The following is a 21,928-nucleotide window of genomic DNA, read 5'->3' as shown; positions in this document are numbered from 1 at the left end:
CGAGGGTTCCCCTCTTCCATTATAAAGGAGGCTCTCACTAGGGTCTCCTCGATATCCCGCAGCTCCGCTCTTGCTCCCCCTCTCCCCATTTGCAACAAGGACAGAGTTCCCCTTTTCCTCACTTTCCACCCCATCAGCCGTCACATACAGCATATACAGTGGCTTGCAAAAGTTTTCATACCCCTTGAACTTTTCCACATTTTGTCACGTTACAACCACAAACGTAAATGTATTTTATTGGGATTTTATGTGATAGACCAACACAAAGTGGCGCATAATTGTGAAGTGGAAGGAAAATGATATATGGTTTTCAAATTTTTTTACAAATTAAAAACTGAAAAGTGTGGCGTGCAAAAGTATTCAGCCCCCCTGAGACAATACTTTGTAGAACCACCTTTCGCTGCAATTACAGCGGCAAGTCTTTTGGGGTATGTCTCTACCAGCTTTGCACATCTTGGGACTGAAACTTTTGCCCATTCTTCTTTGCAAAATAGCTCAAGCTCAGTCAGATTTGATGGAGTGCATCTATGAACAGCAATTTTCAAGTCTTGCCAGAGATTCTCAATAGGATTTAGGTCTGGACTTTGACTGGGCCATTCTAACATCTAAATATGCTTTGATCTAAACCATTCCATTGTAGCTCTGGCTGTATGTTTAGGGTCGTTGTCCTGCTGGAAGATGAACCTCTGCACAGGTTTTCTTCCAAGATTGCCCTGTATTTGGCTCCATCCATCTTCCCATCAACTCTGACCAGCTTCCCTGTCCCTGCTGAAGAAAAGCATCCCCACAGCATGATGCTGCCACCACCATGTTTCACAGTGGGGATGGTGTGTTCAGGGGGATGTGCAGTTTTAGTTTTCCGCCACACATAGCGTTTTGCATTTAGGCCAAAAACTTCAATTTTGGTCTCATCTGACCAGAGCACCTTCCTCCACATGTTTGCTGTGTCCCCCACATGGCTTGTGGCAAACTGCAAACGGGACTTCTTATGACTTTTTTTCAACAATGGCTTCTTCTTGCCACTATTCCATAAAGGCCCGATTTGTGGAGTGCACGACTAATAGTTGTCCTGTGGACAGATTCTCCCACCTGAGCTGTGGATCTCTGCAGCTCCTCCAGAGTTACCATGGGCCTCTTGGCTGCTTCTCTGATCAATGCTCTCCTTGCCCGGCCTGTCAGTTTAGGTGGACGGCCATGTCTCGGTAGGTTTGCAGTTGTGCCATACTCTTTCCATTTTTGGATGATGGATTGAACAGTGCTCCGTGAGATGTTCAAAGCTTGGGATATTTTTTTATAACCTAACCCTGCTTTAAACTTCTCCACAACTTTATCCCTGACCTGTCTGGTGTGTTCCTTGGGCTTCATGATGCTGTTTGTTCACTATTGTTCTCTAACAAACCTCTGAGGCCTTCACAGAACAGCTGTATTTATACTGAGATTAGATTACACACAAGTGGACTCTATTTAGTAATTAGATGACTTCTGAAGGCAATTGGTTGCACTGGATTTTATTTAGGGGTATCAGAGTAAAGGGGGCTGAATACTTTTGCACGCCACACTTTTCAGTTTTTTATTTGTAAAAAAATTTGAAAACCATGTATCATTTTCCTTCCACTTCACAATTATGCGCCACTTTGTGTTGGTCTATCACATAAAATCCCAATAAAATACATTTACGTTTGTGGTTGTAACGTGACAAAATGTGGAAAAGTTCAAGGGGTATGAACACTTTTGCAAGCCCCTGTAACCCTCCAACACTTTTGCCGCCTCCAACGGGATCCCACTACTGACCACATCTTTCCATCTCCACCCATTTCTGCTTTCCGCAGAGACCATTCCCTCCAGAACTCCCTGGTCAACCCGTCCTTTCCCACCCAAACCACCCCCTCCCCAGGTACTTACCCTGCAACCACAGGAGATGCAACACCTGTCCCTTTACCTCCCCCCTCGACTCCATCCAAGGATCCCGACAATCTTGCCAGGTGAGGCAGAGGTTCACTTGCACCTCCTCCAACCTCATCTACAGTATCCGCTGTTCCAGTTGTCAACTTCTCTGCATTGGCAAAACCAAGCGCAGGCTCGGCGATCGTTTTGCTGAACACCCCCGCTCAGTCCGCCTTAACCTACCCGATCCCCCAGTTGCTCAGCACTTTAACTCCCCCTTCACATTCCCAATCTGACCTTTCTGTCCTGGGCCTCCTCAATTGTCAGAGTGAGGCCCAGTGCAAATTGGAAGAACAGCACCTCGTATTTTGCTTGGGCAGCTTACACCCCAGCGGTATGAACATTGACCTCTCTAACTTCAAATAGCTCTTGCTTTCCCCCTCTCTCCATCCCCTCCCCCTTCCCAGTCCTCCCACTAGTCTTACTGTCCCCAACTACATTCTATCTCTGTCCTGCACACTCCCTTGACATCAGTCTGAAGAAGGTTCCCGACCCGAAATGTCACCCATTCATTCTCTCCAGAGATGCTGCCTGTCCCGCTGAGTTACTCCAGCATTTTGTGTCTACCTTTGAACTGTGTCTTAAACGATGGTATAGTCCCTGCCTCAACTACGTCCTCAGGCAGCTTGTTATACACCCACCAACCACCCTTTGTGTGAAAACGTTACCCCTCTGATTCCTATTAAATCTTTCCCCCTTCACCTTAAACCTATGTCGTCTGGTCCTCGATTCACCTACCCTGGGCAAGAGACTCTGAGCATGTATCCCTCTACCCCTAAATGGCATCTATTCCACTCATGATTTTAAAATCATCTGAGATTTCCGGTTTCCTCCCACACTCCAAAGACGTACAGGTTTGTAGGTTCATTGGCTTGGTGTAAATGCGAATGTAAATTGTTCCTAGCTTGTGTAGGATAGAGGTAATGTGTGGGGGCCGCTGGCCAGTGCAGACTCGATGGGCTGAAGGGCCTGTTTTCGCGCTTTATCTCTAAACTAAACTAAACTAAAGAAATGCTGCAGGGATTCTGCGGACTTGTCTTCCTCACTGGTCTTGTAACGACTTTCCATATGAAGCTGATCTCTGTCATTGCAGGTTGTGACCTTCTGGTCCAGGATGTTGAATGGTCCTTTGCCTGGGGCTTTACAAAATGATGAACATTCTACGCTCCAGACCAGCACCTGCGATGCCATCTCCTCAATTTTGCCAGAAGCCTTCAACAGCCTGCCAGTAAGAATGGTTGATCAATCTAGCTCCATTGTGTTTAGATAAGGTGTGGTGTGTGGTAAATTTTTGTGTGTGTGTGTGTCCTTCTGTGAGTTTTTTTTTTACTAACCTGCGTTCCAGGCACCCACCACACTGCGAGGCAAGTATTTTAACACAGAGGGTGGTGAGTGCCTGGAATGTGCTGCCGGGGGTGGTGGTGGTGGAGGTGGAGGCAAACACGATGGTGATGTGTGAGAGATTTTCGGATTTCTACATGGATATGCAGGGAATGGAGTGATATGGATCATGTGCAGGCAGAGGAGAAGAGTTTAAACTGGCATCTTATTCGCCCAGACGTTGTGGGCCGAAGGGCCTGTTCCTGTGCTGTACTGTTCTACGTTCTATGACGAGTGGTCAATGATTATTTAAGAAGGAACTGCAGATGCTGGAAAATCGAAGGTAGACAAAAATGCTGGAGAAACTCAGCGGGTGCAGCAGCATCTATGGAGCGAAGGAAATAGGCAACGTTTCGGGACGAAACGTTGCCTATTTCCTTCGCTCCATAGATGCTGCTGCGCCCGCTGAGTTTCTCCAGCATTTTTGTCTACCTTTGGTCAATGATTATTGATGGGTTTCCCCAAGAGTGGGCCTGTGTAACTCCAGGTTTCAGCTTTTGATCTAACCAAATCCTTTTTGTTTAGAATGAAAATCAGATCCTGTGCATCACAGTGCTGCTCGGACTTAATCACAGCGAGCACCCCTTGGTCAAAGCAGCTGCGGTGCGAGCTTTGGGCGTTTACATCCTCTTCCCCTCGCTCCGACAGGTCAGCAAACCATCCCTCTTGTACATTTAATTCTATGTATATATTAGTAGGTAATGCGTTATAATGTGTACATATTAATTGTTGGAAGTTCCCCCATACACAGCAAGTTGCAGGGTGGAGCATAGAGTGATTCAGGCCACTGATTCCTACAGACACAAATACACTCATAGAATCAGGTCCTTCGGCCCAACTTGCCCACACCGACCAACATGCTCCATCTACATTCACCCCACCTGCCTGCATTTGGCCCATATCCCTCCAAACCTGACCTATCCATGTACTTCTTCATAGATTGCTTCTTAAATGTTGCGATAGTCCCAGCCTCAACTACCTCCTCCGGCAGCTCGTTCCATACACCCACCACCCTTTGTGTGAAAATGTTACCCCTCAGATTCCTATTAAAATCTCTCCTCCTTCACCTTCAACCTAGGTCCTCTTGTTCTCGATTCCCCCTCTCTGGGGAAGAGACTCTGTGCGTCTACCTGATTCATTCCCCTCATGATTTTATACATGTCTATAAGATCGCCCCCATCCTCCTGCGCTCCAAGGAATAGAGTCCCAGCCTGCTCAACCTCTCCCTATAGATCAGACTCGAGTCGTGGCAGCATCCGCGTCAATCTTCTCTGTACCCTTTCCAACTTGTCTACATCTTTCCTATAACACGGTGCCCAGAACTGAACACAATACTCTAAACGCTGCTTCACCAACATCTTATCCAACTGCAACCGAACGCCACAAGAGGTCATTTTTCCCTGTGGCTTTCAAACTGTACAGCACCTCCCCCTTCTGTCGTGGGGTAGACTGACTCCCCATCCCCTCTCACTACCCCCCACCCCCTTCGCAATCTTTGCACATCCCCAATCCTGGACTTGCCACGCCACTTTAATGTCATGTTTAATGTATCTTGTGTTTTATGACTGTTGGCAGATCAATTTCCCTCCTGGGATAAAGACAGTTCTATAGTATGGTACCGTATGACCTCCCAACTCCCGAAATATGTTTCCCGATATTTCATGCAAATCCAGACTCAAGAAAAACAGCAGATGTTGTAGATCGAACGATTCAGATATTCTTGGTAAAACTGGCCTCATGAAAACTGGGAGAGGTTTTAGAGTTTGGCACCGCAGTGGTGCAGCGATAGTATTGCTGCCTTACAACACTAGAGACCGGGATTCAACACTGACTGCGGGTGCTGTCAGTATGGAGTTTGTACTTTCTCCCCGTGACCACGTGGCTTTTCTCTGGGTGCTCCAGTTTTATCCCACATTAGAAAGACGTGCAAATTTGTAGGTAATTTGGCTTCGGTAAAATAGCTTAACTGTTTCTCGTGTGTAGGATAGTGTTATTGTATGGGGTGATAGTTGGTCAGTGCAGACTCGGTGGGCCAAAGGACTTGTTTTCATGCTGTATCTCTGAAAAAAGTTTTTAGTTTAAAGCATGGACCAGAGCACCCAGAGGAAACCTCGTAGGGAGAACCTGCAAACTCCAAATGGACAGCGCCCAAGTTCGGGATTGAACCTGATCTCTGGTGCTGTAAGGCAGCAGCTTTGCCACAGCTGACTTTAACCACTTTCCAATGGAAAAGGGGAAGTGATGTAGCTAAAATCTGAGGTAGACAAAATGTTTAAGAAAGAACTGCAGATGCTGGAAAAATCGAAGGCAGATAAAAATGCTGGAGAAACTCAGCGGGTGAGGCAGCATCTATGGAGCGAAGGAATAAGTAAAGTTTCAGGTCGAGACCCTTCTTCGGACTGATGTGGGGGTGGGGAGCAGGAAGAGGCGGAAACAGTAGGCTGTGGGAGAGCTGGGAAGGGGAGGGGAAGCAGGGAGAAAGCAAGGACTACCTAAAATTGGAGAAGTCAATGTTCATACCGCTGGGGTGTAAACTGCCCAAGCGAAATTTGAGGTGCTGCTCCTCCAATGTGCAGTGGGATTCACTCTGCCATGGAGGAGGCCCAGGATAGAAAGGTCCGATTCGGAAAAGGGAGGGGGAGTTGAAGTGCTGGGCCACCGGGAGATCAGGTTGGTTAACGTTAATTGAGTGGAGTTGTTGTTCTCACTGATGTAGAGCAGCTGACACCTTGAACAGCGGATGCAATAAATGTGGCTGAAGGAGGTGCAGGTGAACCTCTGCCTCACCTGGAAAGACGGCTTGGCTCCTTGGATGGAGTCGAGGGGGGAGGTAAAGCGCAAGTGTAGCATTTCCTGCGGTTACAAGGGAAAGTAGTAGGGGAGGGGGTGGTTTGAGTGGGAAGGGGCGAATTGACCAGGGAGTTACGGAGGGGTCTCTGCGGAAAGCCAAAAGGGGAGGAGATGGGAAGATGTGGCCAGTGGTGGGATCCCGTTGGAGGTGGCGAAAATGTCGGTGGCTTATCTGTTGTATGTGACGGCTGGCAGGGTGGAAGGTGAGGACACGGGGGACTGTCCTTGTTATGAGTGGGGGGGTGGGGAGTGAGAACAGAGTCACGGGATATAGAGGAGACCCTGGTGAGAGCTTCATCAATAGTCGAAGAAATCCAGCTAAAATCTGGATCATTGATTTAATGAAAAATTTGCAATGCATGACAAGGGATAGGATTATTATAAGAATCGTGCATAAAATATCTGCTGCTATATAACTGGATAATCAGTTTCAAATATTGCAGAATAATGTGTTTCAATGCATATTCCTGCTGGCAAATACTTGACTCTTCAACGTGTTTCTACACAGTGAGTAATAAACTGTTTCTGTGTGACACATAAACATACTGGATTAGGTATAATGAAGGCCATCAACCTCCCCTGTGAAAATACAAATGCTATTTCCTACTTTAGTTATTCCAAATGCATTGTTAATAATCCAGTCCATGCCCTAATGGATTTGAGTTGGTAGAGCAAACAAACATCTTCTATTTATACTGCATTGTTCGCAGCTTAGGTTGTCACGAAGCAGCCAATGTATTTGAATCACTGTTGTAATGTGGTGAATGTCGCAGTCAATTTGCACACTGCAAGATTCTGCAGCCAGCACGCTGGTAACAGGAATGGCATGTTCTACGCCATTCCTGAGCTACCTCCACTGGCAGCTGGTTCCATACACCCACCACCTTTTGTGTGGAAAAAGTTACCCCTCAGATTCCTTTTTCCCATCACCTTAAACCTATGTCCTCTAGTCCTCGATTCCCCATACTCTGGGCAAGAGACTGTGCATCTACCCGATCTGTTCCTCTCATTATACACCTCTATAAGATCTCCCCTCATCCTCCTGTGCTTTGAGGAATAAAGTCCCAGCCCACACAACCTCTCCCTATAGCTCACACCCTCTAGTCCTGGCAACATCCTCGAAAATCTTCTCTGCACTCTTTCCAGCTTGACAACAGCTTTCCTATGACATGGTGCCCAGAACTGAACACAATACTCTAAATGCGGCCTCACCAACATCTTATACAACTGAAACATGACCTCCCAACTGCTATACTTAGTACTCCAACCGATGAAGTCCAATGTGCCAAAAGCCTTTTTGACCACCTTATCTACCTGCGACTCGACCTTCAAGGAACCATGCACCTGTACTTCTAGATCCATGGAATCACAAAGTTGAGCAGGGACCCTGGAAAATTAAGTGGGCAAGTGCAAATGGTTGACAGGATTGGATGCAATCTGGCATGTTATCTGGGGATTGCCTGTCAAACAGTAAACCCTCGTTTTTACGGACCTCTTTATAACGGATTTTGGTTATAGTGGACCGACCTACCAACTTTCTGCCAGCTCCTCTCTGGCTGCTTCCAGACCACGCCCGCCACCGACCCTTACACATTCCAGCCACCTGCGGGCCGCGACCAATGACTCCGCCGATCCTCGTCTGTCCCCAGCCATCAGCAGGCCGGGGCCATCAATTCACCCGGATTCCAGGTCTAATCCCAGAATCTGAAGAAGAATTCCGACCCAAACGTCACCTATCCATGTTCTCTAGAGATGCTGCCTGACCTGCTGAGTTACTCCAGCACTGTTTGAAACGTCGTCACCTATCCATGTTCTCTAGAGATGCTGCCTGACCTGCTGAGTTACTCCAGCACTGTGTGAAACGTTGCCTATCCATGTTCTCTAGAGATGCTGCCTGACCTGCTGAGTTACTGCAGCACTGTGTTAAATGTCACCTATCCTTGTTCTCTAGAGATGCTGCCTGAGCCGCTGGGTTACTCCAGCACTGTGTCCTGTGGTGTATTAACCAACTGCTGTTGTTTCTTCCCACTACTTTGAATCGATTATCCCTTACGAGTTACAGCGGGCAACCGGCTATAACGGACACCACTTCCTTCCCCAATGGTCTGTCATAATGAAGGGTTACTTTACTTTGTGTTCAGTTCTTTAAAGGTATAAATGAAAGCAAACTAACACCTTTTCACTTTAGAAACAACGTTTTTACTTTCTTTGTGCAACAGGATGTGATGTTTGTCGCTGACACTGCAAATGCCATCCTGACTTCCTTGGATGACAAGTCCTTGAATGTTCGCACCAAGGCAGCCTGGTCGCTGGCCAATCTCACTGACACCTTGATCGCTAACATGTATGTATCCGACATGCATTCCTTACCTGTAAATCGCTTGCATAAATTGTTGGAAACAGCAGGTGGACAGAAACTCAGCCCCGGCAGAGTCTGAGGAAAGATTTCGGCCTGAAACATTGCCTATTTCCTTTGTTCCATAGATGCTGCCGCACCCGCTGAGTTTCTCCAGCATTTTTGTCTACCCACTGTATATCCCCACTGTGTTAGGGCTGTGTTAGAGGTTGGAGTGTATACCAGCGGTGCTCAGCACAGTGGAGCAGCACAGTGGAGCAACACAGTGTTGCTGCCTTACAGCGTCAGGGACCCGGGTTTGATTCAGACCACGGGTGCTGCCTGTACAGAGTTTGTATGTTCTCTCTGTGACCGCGTGGGCTTTTTCCGGGTGCTCCGGTTTCCTCCCACATTCTAAAGATGTGCGGGTTTGTAAGTTAATTGGCTTCGGTAAATTGTCCCTTGTGTACGGGGTGATTGCTGGTCGGCCTGGACTCAGTGGGCCGAAGGGCCTGTTCTCATGCTATTTTTCTGAAGTCCAAAGTATTCCAAATCGTGGGTTTGCTGAATTAAGCAGCAGCATCACGTGAAGATGGAACTTAAGTACCGTGACTCGAGAAGGAAATCTGAGTCAAAGATAAGCCACAAATTCAGACTGCCATCTTGGTCGATTCTTAGCTACCTCCTCGGTTTAGAGGTAATTAATAATAAACAATAAAAGCTACTCTGGTAGGCGACCCACAATATTTAAAAATCAATATATAAAAATAATCACACACTCAATCCCCATTGCTCACCTGCCGGTATCTGATTGTAGGAAGTTCAAAGTCTCTTGGCTGGTGCATGTTAAGTGAGAATGGAGAACCTGGATGTTTAGTTTAGTTTAGTTTAGATGTACAGCATGGTAAAAGGCCCTTTGTCCCACCCAGTCCACACCGACCAGCGATCTCCCATACACCAGTTCTATCCTATACACGAGGGACAATTTATAGAAGTCAATGAACCTACAAGAGTCAAGAGTGTTTTATTGTCATATGTCTCAGATGCCTTTGGAATGTGGAGGAAACTGGAGCACCCGGAGAACACTCACGCGGACACGGGGAGAATGTGCAAGACAGCACCCGTAGTCGGGAACGAAACTGGGTCTCCGGCACTGTGAGGCAGCACCTCTACCGCTGCACCACCCTGCCATGGGAAGCCTAAAGGTTTTTAATGAAAACATAGCCCTGGGATGATGTAGTGAAACTGTAATTACCTAGATCATTGATATTCTCGAGTGTTCAGAATTAGGGTTCCATGTTTAGTTAAGCTCCTGATACAAACATTGAAAAAATGATGAGCGTTAATGGGTGTTTGTTGGTCAGTGCAGACTCGGTGCGGGAAAGGGCCTGTTTCTTGTGCTGTACAATTCTGCTTTTGAAATGTAGCTAGGATGTTTGCCAAAGTAAGGAGATTACCCGAGTTCGATCCTGGCTACGGGTGCTGTCTGTATGGAGTCTGTACTTTCTCCCCCTGACCACGTGGATTTTCTCTGGGTGCTTCTGTTTCCCCCCCCCACACTCCAGCGATGTACAGGTTAATTGGTTTTGGTAAGATGTAAAATTCTCCTTAATGCGTTGGTTATTGCTAGTGGACGGACTGATGTTGGTCGGCATGGGCCTGGTGGGCCAAAGGGCCTGTTTCTGCACTGTATCTCTAAAGTTTAAAGATTAAAATATATAGTGCATGTCTAGTATAACCAACAACAGTTGGTCTTGTGAATGTTATTCTGGATAATTTGGCATATTAATATTTATGGGTTGTACTGTAGGGATTCACTAATATCACTTTCCGCCTTCGCAGGGAGACCATGGGCCGAGACTTTCAGGAAGAGCTCTCCGATGTCCTACTTCTTAAAATGTTGAAATCAGCAACTCATGCATCCCACGATAAAGACAAGGTGGGAAACTGTTGCACAGTCTCGACTCGAGGGCCTGAGCTATAGGGAGACGTTGAGCAGGCTAGGGCTTTATTCCTTGGAGCACAGGAGGGTGAGGGGTAACCTCGTAGAGGTGTACAAAGTCAGGAGAGGAGCAGAATGGGTAAACACAGTATTTTGCCAAGAGTAGGGGAATCGAGAACCAGAGGACACAGGTGAGGGGGGGAAAGATTTGATGAGAAACTGAGGGGTAACTTTTCTACAGGGTGGTGGGTGTATGGAAAAAGCTGCCGGAGGAGGTGGTTGGGGTAAGTACTATTGCAACGTTTAATAAACATTTAAACAGGTACATGGATAGGGTAAGTTTAGAGGGTTATGGGCCAAATGTAGTCAGGTGGAACTAGTGTAGATGGAGCATGTTGGTCGACATGTTGGGCAGAAGCACCTGCTTCCACAGTGTGGTACTCTATGACTAATCGCTCTTTAATCTGCTGGTATTTATTCAGTGTCTATCTGTATGATTCTTTATCATTGATATTTGTGTGTGTAGTATTCATGTAGTCTAATTCTCACTCTTCACTTTGCAGTCTTAAAACCATTCTTGGTATTCTAAAACAATACCTTCACCAGGATCACTGCCGAGGGCAAACTACCAGCTGTGTATTAACATTGATTTAAGAATGTGCTTAGAGATGAGACCATTTTTGTTTAGTTTTAGTATCGAGATACAGCGTGGAAACAGGCCCTTTGGCCCATGGATCACTCATTCACACTAGTTCTATGTTATTCCCACTCTCATCCACTTCCTACACACTATAGACAATAGATAATAGGTGCAGGAGTAGGCCATTTTGCCCTTCGAGCCAGTACCGCCATTCAATGTGATCATGGCTGATCATCCACAATCAGTGCCCCGTTCCTGCCTTCTCCCCATATCCCCTGACTCCGCTTATTTTAATCACCCTGCATTCTCATAGCAGGGAGCAATTTGCAGAGGCCAATTAACCTACAAACCTGCACGTCGTAGGGATGTGGGAGGAACCCGGAGGAAACCCGCACGGTCACAGGGAGAGCGTGCAAACCCCACACAGACAGCACCCAGGTCAAGGATGAAAGCCGGGTCTGTGGCGCTGTGAGGCAACGGCACTACCGCTGGCCACTGTGCTGCCCTGAAGTCATACTCATTGTTGGTGCTGCAAAACAGTCTTCAATTGCACAATTTCCCTTTTTAGCTCCAAATTGAGGAGCATGTTACAAATTTGCAAGATTTCTTGAACACACTGTCGGAACAGACAGATTATAATAGACTGCTTAAAGGCATTTAGTGCTTTTTTATGAGCAAGATTTACTACAGTAAAAGAAAATCAATAAATTGCCGATGCTGGGAATCTGAAATGTGCACACAAAATGCTGGACATACTCAGCAGATCAGGCAGTATCATCAGAGTAAGAAAATCCATCATGATGAAATTAAGCAAATTCCTTGAACTTGGTATCATAAAATGTGAGACAAATATTCCATAAATGTTAATGTAGACAAAAGAAGGTAAAGGATTGATTTAAAAAAAAAGGTTTAGTTTAGTTTAGATTTACTAGAATGTTGCCTGGGTTTCAACAACTAAGTTACAGAGATAGGTTGAATAAGTTAGGTCTTTATTCTCTGGAGCGCAGAAGGTTAAGGGGGGACTTGATAGAGGTCTTTAAAATGATGAGAGGGATAGACAGAGTTGATGTGGACAAGCTTTTCCCTTTGAGAATAGGGAGGATTCAAACAAGAGGACATGACTTCAGAATTAAGGGACAGAAGTTTAGGGGTAATATGAGCGGGAACTTCTTTACTCAGAGAGTGGTAGCGGTGTGGAATGAGCTTCCAGTGGAAGTGGTGGAGGCAGGTTCATTGGTATCATTTAAAAATAAATTGGATAGGCATCTGGATGAGAAGGGAATGGAGGGTTATGGTATGAGTGCAGGCAGGTGGGACTAAGGGAAAATAAGTTGTTCGGCACGGACTTGTAGGGCCGAGATGGCCTGTTTCCGTGCTGTAATTGTTATATGGTTATATGGTTATATAGTTTAGTTTAGGGTACCGCGAAACAGCCCTTCGGCCCACATTATCCGTGCCGACCAGCGATCCCCATAGACTTACACTATCCTACACACACACCAGGGACAATTTACAATTATACCTCTCCAATTAACCTACAAACCTGTACATCTTTAGAATGTGGAAGGAAACCAGAGATCCCAGAGAACACCTATGCAGCTCACGGGCTGAACGAACAAACTCCGTATAGACAGCACCCGTAGTCAAGACCGAACCCGGTCTCTGGCGCTGTAAGGCAGCAACTCTACCGCTGCGATTTAGTTTAGTTTATTATTGTTACGTATACCGAGGTACAGTGAAAAGCTTTTTTGTTATGTGTTATCCGGTCAGCGAAAAGATTGCAATTGAGCCGTCCACAGTGTACAGATATAAGATAAAGGGAATAACGTTTAGTGCAAGGTAAAGTCCTATTATAGATAGTCTGAGGGTCTCCAATAAGATAGATAGTAGTTTTGAACCGCTTTCTAGTTGTTGATAAGATGGTTCAGTTCAGGCAGGAAAAGTGGTGAAGTAAGGCTTTGTGCTATAGGTCGGGTGTAACTGTTTCAACTAATAGGAGGGCTGAGAATCTGGGAGCACTGATTTATTGGAAGAAACAGCATGGAAACAGGCCATTCAGCCCATCGATCACATACTCACACTGGTTCTATGCTATCCCACTTTCTCATCCACTCACTACACACTAGGGGCAGAGGCCAATTGGCCCACAGACCAACACTTTGTAGGGATGTGGGAGGAAACCCATGCGGCCACAGGGAGAATGGTGCAAACTCCACACAGACAGCACCCGAACCGGGGTCTCTGGCAATATTTGGCAATACAGCTCTACCAGAAGTGATGGGTCTTTGTTTTGGCAGTTGCCTCATTCTTGATTCAGCTTTGCACATCCAACCAATCAGTCCAAAGTACTCAAGAACCAGTGTAGAAATTCCCTCCTTTCAACATAGAACTTATAGAGTACAGGACTGCGCTCTAGTTGTTGATAGGAAATAGACACAAGGTGCTGGAATAACTCAGCGGGCCAGGCAGCATCTCTGGAGAAAAGGAACAGGTGACAATCTGGGTAAGAACCTTTCTTCAGGTCTATTCCTTTTCTCCAGAAATGCTGCCTGACCCACTGAGTTACTCCATCATTTTGTGTCTATCTTTGGTGTAAATCACCATCTGTAGTTCCTTCCTACACAGCATAGGACAGGAACAGGCCCACAATGTCTGTGCCAAACATGATGCCAAGGCCAACTCTTATCTGCCTGCACATGATCCATATCGGGGTGGGAGATTGCAACCTTCACTGGCCCGCCCTGTTTTGACGAATGCAATCAACCCGGCGTGCACAATCAAATAAGATCAAATAGAACAAGTTGCTCTTCAACGTTAGGCTGTGCAACAACAAACCAAGCCAGAAACTTAGGAGTAACCATATAACAATTACAGCACGGAAACAGGCCATCTCGGCCCTACAAGTCCGTGCCGAACAACTTTAATGTCATGGACTCAGACCTGAACTTCAACAGCCACATAAAAACAGTCATAAAGTCAGCCTACTATCACCTAAAGAATATATCAAGGATTAAAGGACTTATGTCTCAGCAGGATTTGGAAAAACTTGTCCATGCATTTATCTTCAGCAGGCTCGACTACTGTAACAGTGTCTTTACAGGTCTCCCTAAAAAGTCGATCAGACAGCTGCAGTTAATTCAGAATGCTGCTGCTCGAGTCCTCACTAAGACCAAAAAAGTAGATCACATTACTCCAGTCCTGAGGTCTTTACACTGGCTTCCTGTCTTTCAAAGAATTGATTTCAAAATACTACTGTTGGTTTACAAAGCTGAATGGTTTAGGGCCAAAATACATTTCTGATCTTCTGCTTAGCTACGAACCACCCAGACCTCTCGGATCGTCTGGGACAGGTCTGCTCTGTGTCCCCAGAGTCAGAACTAAACATGGAGAGGCAGCATTTAGTTTTTATGCACCACATATCTGGAACAAACTCCCAGAAAACTGCAGGTCTGCTGCAACTCTCAGCTCTTTTAAATCTAGACTGAAGACTTTTCTGTTTGCCGCTGCCTTTCAGCAAACAATACAATTTATTAATTACCTATATTGCACTGTAACTTCTATTCCTGGTTTTATTCTATTTTAAATATTTTATTTAATTTTGTAATTATTTTATCTGAATAATCTAATAATCGTTTTACATCTAAATGTCATTTCCTATGTGTTTCTTTCCAATGCTTATAATGTTTTATGTAAAGCACTTTGAATTACATTGTTGTTTGAAAGGTGCTACTTGCCTTGCCTTGCCTGCCATACGCAAGAAGTAGATCCATTTCCCTCCATTCCCTGCATATCCCCGTGCCTATCCAAAAGCCTCTTAAATGCCACTATCATATCTGCCACCACCACCACCTCTCCCCAAAGTGTGTTCCTAGCAGTCACTTTGTCCTGCACATCATTTTTAAATTTTGCCCATCTTCTCACCTTAAAGCTATGCATTCTAGTATTTGATATTTCCACTCTTGGATAAAGCGATAAATGTGACCATCTACTCTATCTCTGCCTCATTTCACTGTTCCTTGCATGATATACGGTACTGATGGCGTGAGTTAGCACCTCGTGAATCTCTATGTACTGAATGTTAATCTGCTTCCACGATCCAGGTAAAAAGCAACGCAGTGAGGGCTTTGGGAAACCTGCTGCATTTCCTTCAGCCTCACCACATCTCCAAGACCCAGTTCAAGCCCGGCATTGAAGAATCAATCCAAGCCTTGATCCGCACTGTTCTGAGTGAGGCTACCATGAAAGTGCGATGGAACGCATGCTACGCTCTGGGGAATATGTTCAAAAATCCAGCTATTCCGCTCGGTATGTACTCTGTCTGTACCGGCTTTGACCTTAACGCTCTTCGCCTCGTTCTAAAACTCTGCAGCTGACAATTGTTTGATGTGGTTTTCAGTGCAACTCCCAGGCAGACTTTCCAACAGCAAAGGTAAATGTTAGTGATGTCCTGTGGAGCAAACGGCATTGTAGAATAGTGAATAGCTTCATTATAGCACAGAAGAAATCTATTCCCACCACTGTGCCTGTGAAAATTATTCTGAAAAAGATTTCCAACTTGTCCCCATTTACCAATAAACCATACACTTTTATTCCCCTTTCAAGTATTTACTGAATTCCTTTTTGAAAACATCTAATTGTCTGCTTCCACCATGCGGTCAGGCATAGAATTCGAGATCATAACAATTTACTGAGAATCCAAGTGACCTTCTTCATATTTACGCGGATGTTGCCAGGACTTGAGGTCCTGAGCTATCAGGACTGGAGAGGATGGGCGGGCTGGGACTTTGTTCCTGGGACCACAGGAGGAAGAGGTGTTATAGAGGTGTTTCCAATCATGAGGGGAATAGAAAGGGGGAATACACCGAGTCTTTTACCCTGGGTGGGGGAATCAAGAACGAGAGTGCATGTCATTAAGGTGAGAGGGGCAAGATTTCATAGGAAACTGAGAGGAAACGTTTTCACTCTGGTGGTGAGTATATGGAACGAGCTGCCAGAGGAGGTAATTGAGGCAAGTACCATGACAACATTTGAAACGCACTTGGACGGGTTAATAGATAGGAAAGGTTTAGAGGGATTTGAGCCAAATGCGGCAAATCGGTCTAGCTTAGATGGAGGCATCATGGTTGGCATGGGCGAATTGGGCTGAAGGGCCTGTTTCCCTGTTGTAAAAGCCTGTGACTCTAACCGTGCAGCTGAACCGGAAAGAGTTCAGTTAGTTAGTTTTAAGTTGCTACAAGATTAGCAAGTTAGCAAGTAGACGTAAATTAATTTTAAGTTGCTACAGGATTAATTGTGGAAGTCAGTTGAGCAGCTAGGACTTTATTCCTCGGAGCAAAGGAGGATGAGGGGTGACCTTATAGAAGATAGACACAAAATGCTGGAGTAACTCAGCGGGACAGGCAGCATCTCTGGAGAGAAGGAATGGGTGATGTTTCGGGTCGAGACCCTTCTTCAGACTAGTCAGGGTAAAGGGAAACGAGAGATATTGACAGTGATGTGTTGAGATATAGAACTGATGAAATGAAAGATCTGCAAAAAAGTAACGATAATAACGGAAGCCGGCCATTGTTAGCTGTGTGCTAGATGTGAACGGGAATCTGGTGTGACTTAGATGGGGGAGGGATGGAAAGAGGGAGTGTTCGGGTTACTTGAAGTTAAAATCAATAATCATACCACTGGGTTGTAAGTTACCCAAACAAAATTTGAGATTCTGTTCCTTGCTTGGGCAGCTTGTAACCCAGTGGTATGAATATTGATGAGGATGTAGATGAAGCAGCTTGGTCATCATGGGCTGTTCCCGTGCTGTATGTCTCAATGACTCTATATAATAGTCACGTCCATAACATGAAGGAGATGAAATGAGTACTTAATTATAGTGAAATATCTAAATTAAATGTCTATGGTGCCCCTCATATTAGTTTCATGATATTCTAAGTTGCTTTATAGCCAAGGAAGTACCTTTGAAATGTAGACTCTGCTTAATTGTAGGCAATGCGTGAGCCAATTTGCACAGTGCAAGCTCCCACAAATCATTCATGGTCAGATAATCTGTTTCACTGACATTGATTGATGAATAAATATTGGTCAGATCATCTGGAATAACTTCCCCCGTGGGAGAGAGTCATAAAGCCATACAGCACGGAAACAGCCCCTTTGGCCCAACTCGTCCATGCCGATCACGATGCCTAAGTTAGTTCCATTTGCCCGCATTTGGACCATATCCCCGCATTTAGTCCATATCCCTCCAAACCTTTTCATGTCCATGTACCTGTCCAAATGTTGATGTGTTCTTCAAAGTTACACCATGGGATATGTGGTGTCACAAAGATATTGCACATCAGTGGCTTTATTTTGATCCAGTTGAAGGAATCTGGTAGAGTTGGAGAGGTTGAAAAGACAATGACAGGGTACTGCATTGAACTGCTCCATCTAGTGTGTAAGAATGAACTGCAGGTGCTGGTTTAAACCGAAGATAGACACAAAAAGCTGGAGTAACTCAGCGGGACAGGCAGCATCTCTGGAGAGCAGGAATGGATGGTGTTTTGGGTCGAGACCCTTGTTCAGACTGTTTAAGGACTGCTCCATCTCGTGGCGTCTTTAAAAAAAAATTATCTTTGAAGTGACGTTGTAAATAATGCAACTTTTGGCCAACTGCAAGTCATGTTGTAATCACTGGATGTTCAGCTGTTAACTCAGTACATTGCCTACGCAATTCTCTTTCCCCTTCTCTTGAGCTTTCCCCTCTTTCCAGTGCAGCGATAGAATTGCTGCCACACAGTGCCAGAGATCCAGGTTGGATCCTGACCGCGGGTGCTGGTTGTACAGAGCTTGTACGTTCTCCCTGTGACCTCGTGGGTTTTCTCCGGGTGCTCCGGTTTCCTCCCACATCCCAAAGACGTACAGGTTTATAGGTTCATTGGCTTTGGTAAAATTGTAAATTGTCCCTGCTGTTTAGCATATTGTTAGTATACAGGGTGGTCGCTGGTTGGCGTAGATTTGTTGGGCCAAAGTGCCTGTTTCCTCACTGCATCTCAAAAGTCTAAAGATCTAACATCTAAAGTCAAGGTCTTTCTCGAATAGTGAAAGGACTGGATCGAGTGGATGTGGAGAGGATGCTTCCATTAGCAGGAGAGTCTAGGACCAGAGGCCAGAGCTTCAGAATAAAATGATGTGCCTTTAGGAAGGAAATGAGGAGGAATTTATTTAGTCAGAGGATGGTGAATCTGTTGGAATTCATTGTCATAGAAGGCTGTGGAGGCCAAGTCAATGGTTATTTTTAAGGCAGAGATTGTTAGATTCTTGATTTGTACGGGTGTCAAGGGGAGAAGGCAGGAGAATGAGGTTGAGAGGGAAACATAGAAAAAATAGGTGCAGGAGTAGGCCATTCAGCCCATTGAGCCAGCACCGCCATTCAATATGATCATGGCTGATCATTTAAAATCAGTACCCCGTTCCTGCTTTTCCCCCATATCCCTTGATTCCTTTAGCCCTAAGAGCTAAATCTAACTTCTAACAGCGAATTGGCTAAATCTAACTTCTAAATCTAGCTTCTAGTTAGCAAAATCTAACTTCTAAATCCAGCTAACAGTGAATTGGCCTCCACCGTTTTCTGGCAGAGAATTCCATAGATTCACAACTCTCTGGGAGAAAAGTCTTTCCTCATCTCAGTCCTAAATGACCTACCCCTGATTCTTAAACCATGACCCCTGGTTCTGGACTCCCCCAACATCGGGAACATTTTTCCTGCATCAAGCCTGTCCAAACCCTTAAGAATTGTATATGTTTCTATAAGATATCCTCTCATCCTTCTAAATTCCAGTGAATACAAGCCCAGTCAACCCATTCTTTCATCATATGTCAGTCCCGCCATCCTGGGAATTAACCTGGTGAACCTACGCTGCACTCCCTCAATAGCAAGAATGTCCTCCCTCAAATTAAGAAACCTAAACTGCACACAATACTCCAGGTGTGGTCTCACCAGGGCCCAGTACAACTGCAGTAGGACCTCCTTGCTCCAAAACTCAAATCCTCTCGCAGTGAAGGCCAACATGCCATTAGCTTTCTTCACTGCCTGCTGTACCTGCAGGCTTACTTTCCGTGACTGATGTACAAGGACACCCAGGTCTCATTGCACCTCCCCTTTTCCTAATCTGACATAATTCAGATAATAATCTGCCTTCCTGTTCTTGCCACCAAAATGGATAACCTCACATTTATCCTTATAATGCATCTGCCCACTCACCCAACCTATCCAAGTCACCCTGCAGCCTCATACCATCATCCTCATAGCTCACACTGCCACCTAGCTTTGTGTCATACACAAACTTGGAGATGTTACATTTAATTCCCTTGTCTAAATCTTTAATATATATTGTAAACAACTGGGGTCCCAGCACCGAGCCTTGCGGCACCCCACTAGTCACTGCCTGCCATTCTGAAAAGGACCCGTTAATTCCTACTCTTTGCTTCCTGTCTGCCAACCAGTTCTCTATCCATGTCAATACCCTCCCCCCATACCATGTGCTCTAATTTTGCACACTAATTTCTTATGTGGGACCTTGTCAAAGGTTTATTGAAAGTCCAGATACACCACACCCACTGGCTCTCCCTTATCCATTCTACTTGTTATATCCTCAAAACATTCCAGAATATTAGCCAAGCACGATTTCCCCTTCATAAATCGATGCTGACTTTGACCGATCCTGTCACTACTTTCCAAATGCGCTGCAATAACATCTTTAACAATCGACTCGAGCATCTTCCCCACTATCGATGTAAGGCTAACTGGTCTATAATTCCCCGTTTTCTCTCTCCCTCCTTTTTTAAAAAGTGGGGTTACATTGGCGACCCTCCAGTCCACAGGAACTGATCCAGTGTCGAGAGAACATTGGAAAATGATCACCAATGCATCCACAATTTCTCGGGCCATCTCCTTGAGATCCATCAGACCCTGGGGATTTATCTGCCTTCAGTCACAACAGTTTACCTAACACCATTTCCTTACTAATGTGGATTCCCTTCAGTTCCTCCCTCCAATTAGATCATCGTTCCCCTAGTATTTCTGGGAGATTGTATATGTCTTCCATAATGAAATACTCGTTTAACTTCCTTTTTTCCCCCCATTATAAATTCAACTGTCTATGATTGTAAGGGACCTACATTTGTCTTCACTAATCTTTTTCCATATCTAAAGAAGCTTTTAGAGTCATGTTTTTATATTCCCAGCAAGTTTTCTTTCATGCTCTTTCCACCCCTCTTAATTAACCACTCTGTTGAATTCTAAATTTCTCCGTCCTCCGGTTTGCTGCTTCCTCTGACCAATTTATATGCCTTTTCCTTGGATTTAACACTATCCTCGATTTCCCTGGATAGCTACGGTTGAGCCGCCTTTCCCGTTTTATTTTTTCACCAGATGATGAATTTTTGGAGGTCTTTAAATCTTTACCATTGCATCTCCATCGTCAACCCTTTAAGTATAATTTTCCAGCCTATCCTAGCCAATTCCTGTCTCATACTTTCAAAGTCTCCTTTCTTTAAATTCAGGACCCTAGTCTCTGAATTAACCATGTCCCTCTCCATCCTAATGCAGAATTCCACCATATTATGGTCACCGTTGCCCAAGGAGCTTTGCACAACAAGATCGCTAACTAATCCCTCCTCATTACACAATACCCCGTCTAGGATGACCTGTCCTCTAGTCAGTTCTTCTACATATTGGTTTAAAAACTCATCCCTTATACATTCCAGGAAATCCTCCTCCTCAGCGCTGCTACCTATTGGTTGGCCTAATCTATATGTAGATTAAAGTCACCCATGATAACTGGTGAACCTTTGCTACACACATCCCTAATTTCCTGCTTGATGCTATCCTCAACCTCCCTACTGCTGCTTGGTGGTCTGTCCACAACTGCAACAAGCGTTTTTTGCCCTTGTCTGTTTCACAGTTCTACCCGTACAGATTCTACAGCATCCAAGCTAATGTTTCTCCTTGCTATTGCATTAATCTCCTCTTTAACCAGCAATGCCACCCCACATCCTCTTCCTTTCTGTCTATCCTTCCTGAATATTGAATGTTTAGCTCCCAGCCTTGGTCACACCCTGGAGCTATGTCTCCGTAATCCCAACTATATCATATCCGTCAACAACTAACTGCACATTCAATTTATCCACCTTATTACGAATGCTCCTCGCATTAAGGCACAAAGCTTTCAGGTTTGTTTTTCTTCTCTCCCTTCTACCTTTTGCTTCTGTACTCCTTTTATGGCCCTCTGTCTCCTGCATTGGTTCCCATCTCCCTGCCCTGTTAGTTTAAACGTGACCTTTCCTACACTCTCTTCCCCGTTAACTGCACGTTGTTAACGCTTCCACGTTGTTGACTCCACCCCCCCCCCCCCACTGTTTAGCTGAAACCCACACGTGTAGCACTAGCGAACCTGCCTGCAGAATGTGGGTCCCCCTCCAATTAAGGTGCAACCCGTCCCTTTTGTACAGGCCAACCCAGAAGAGATCCCAGTGATCTAGAAATCTAAATCCCTGCCCCCTGCACCAACTCCTCAGCCACACATTCAGATCCCCTATCTCCCTGTTCCTACCCTCACTAGCACGAGGTACTGGAAGTGCATAGAAGTTGGGATGTAATGTTAAAATTGTACAAGGCATTGGTGAGGCCAATTCTGGAGTATGGTGTACAATTTTGGTTGCCTAATTATAGGAAGGATGTCAACAAAATAGAGAGAGTACAGAGGAGATGTACTAGAATGTTGCCTGGGTTTCAGCAACTAAGTTACAGAGAAAGGTTGAACAAGTTAGGGCTTTATTCTTTGGAGCGCAGAAGGTT

General features: G+C 45.2%; 1 protein-coding gene across 2 annotated transcripts in view; it reads left to right on the top strand.

The window, feature by feature from the left end:
* heatr6 (HEAT repeat containing 6) overlaps nt 1-21,928 on the top strand; it is a 132,038-nt gene that overhangs the window by 104,929 nt on the left and 5,181 nt on the right. For both annotated transcript variants that reach the window (XM_055657517.1, XM_055657518.1), the window contains exons 15-19: nt 3,038-3,172; nt 3,850-3,972; nt 8,394-8,518; nt 10,352-10,448; nt 15,192-15,396. In XM_055657517.1, coding sequence (XP_055513492.1) covers nt 3,038-3,172; nt 3,850-3,972; nt 8,394-8,518; nt 10,352-10,448; nt 15,192-15,396 — 685 coding nt within the window. The remainder of the gene's footprint in view (nt 1-3,037; nt 3,173-3,849; nt 3,973-8,393; nt 8,519-10,351; nt 10,449-15,191; nt 15,397-21,928) is intronic.

This window comes from Leucoraja erinacea, chromosome 28 (assembly GCF_028641065.1).
Source record: "Leucoraja erinacea ecotype New England chromosome 28, Leri_hhj_1, whole genome shotgun sequence".
Classification (NCBI taxonomy): domain Eukaryota; kingdom Metazoa; phylum Chordata; class Chondrichthyes; order Rajiformes; family Rajidae; genus Leucoraja; species Leucoraja erinaceus.
This window is presented reverse-complemented; position numbering and strand designations above follow the sequence as displayed.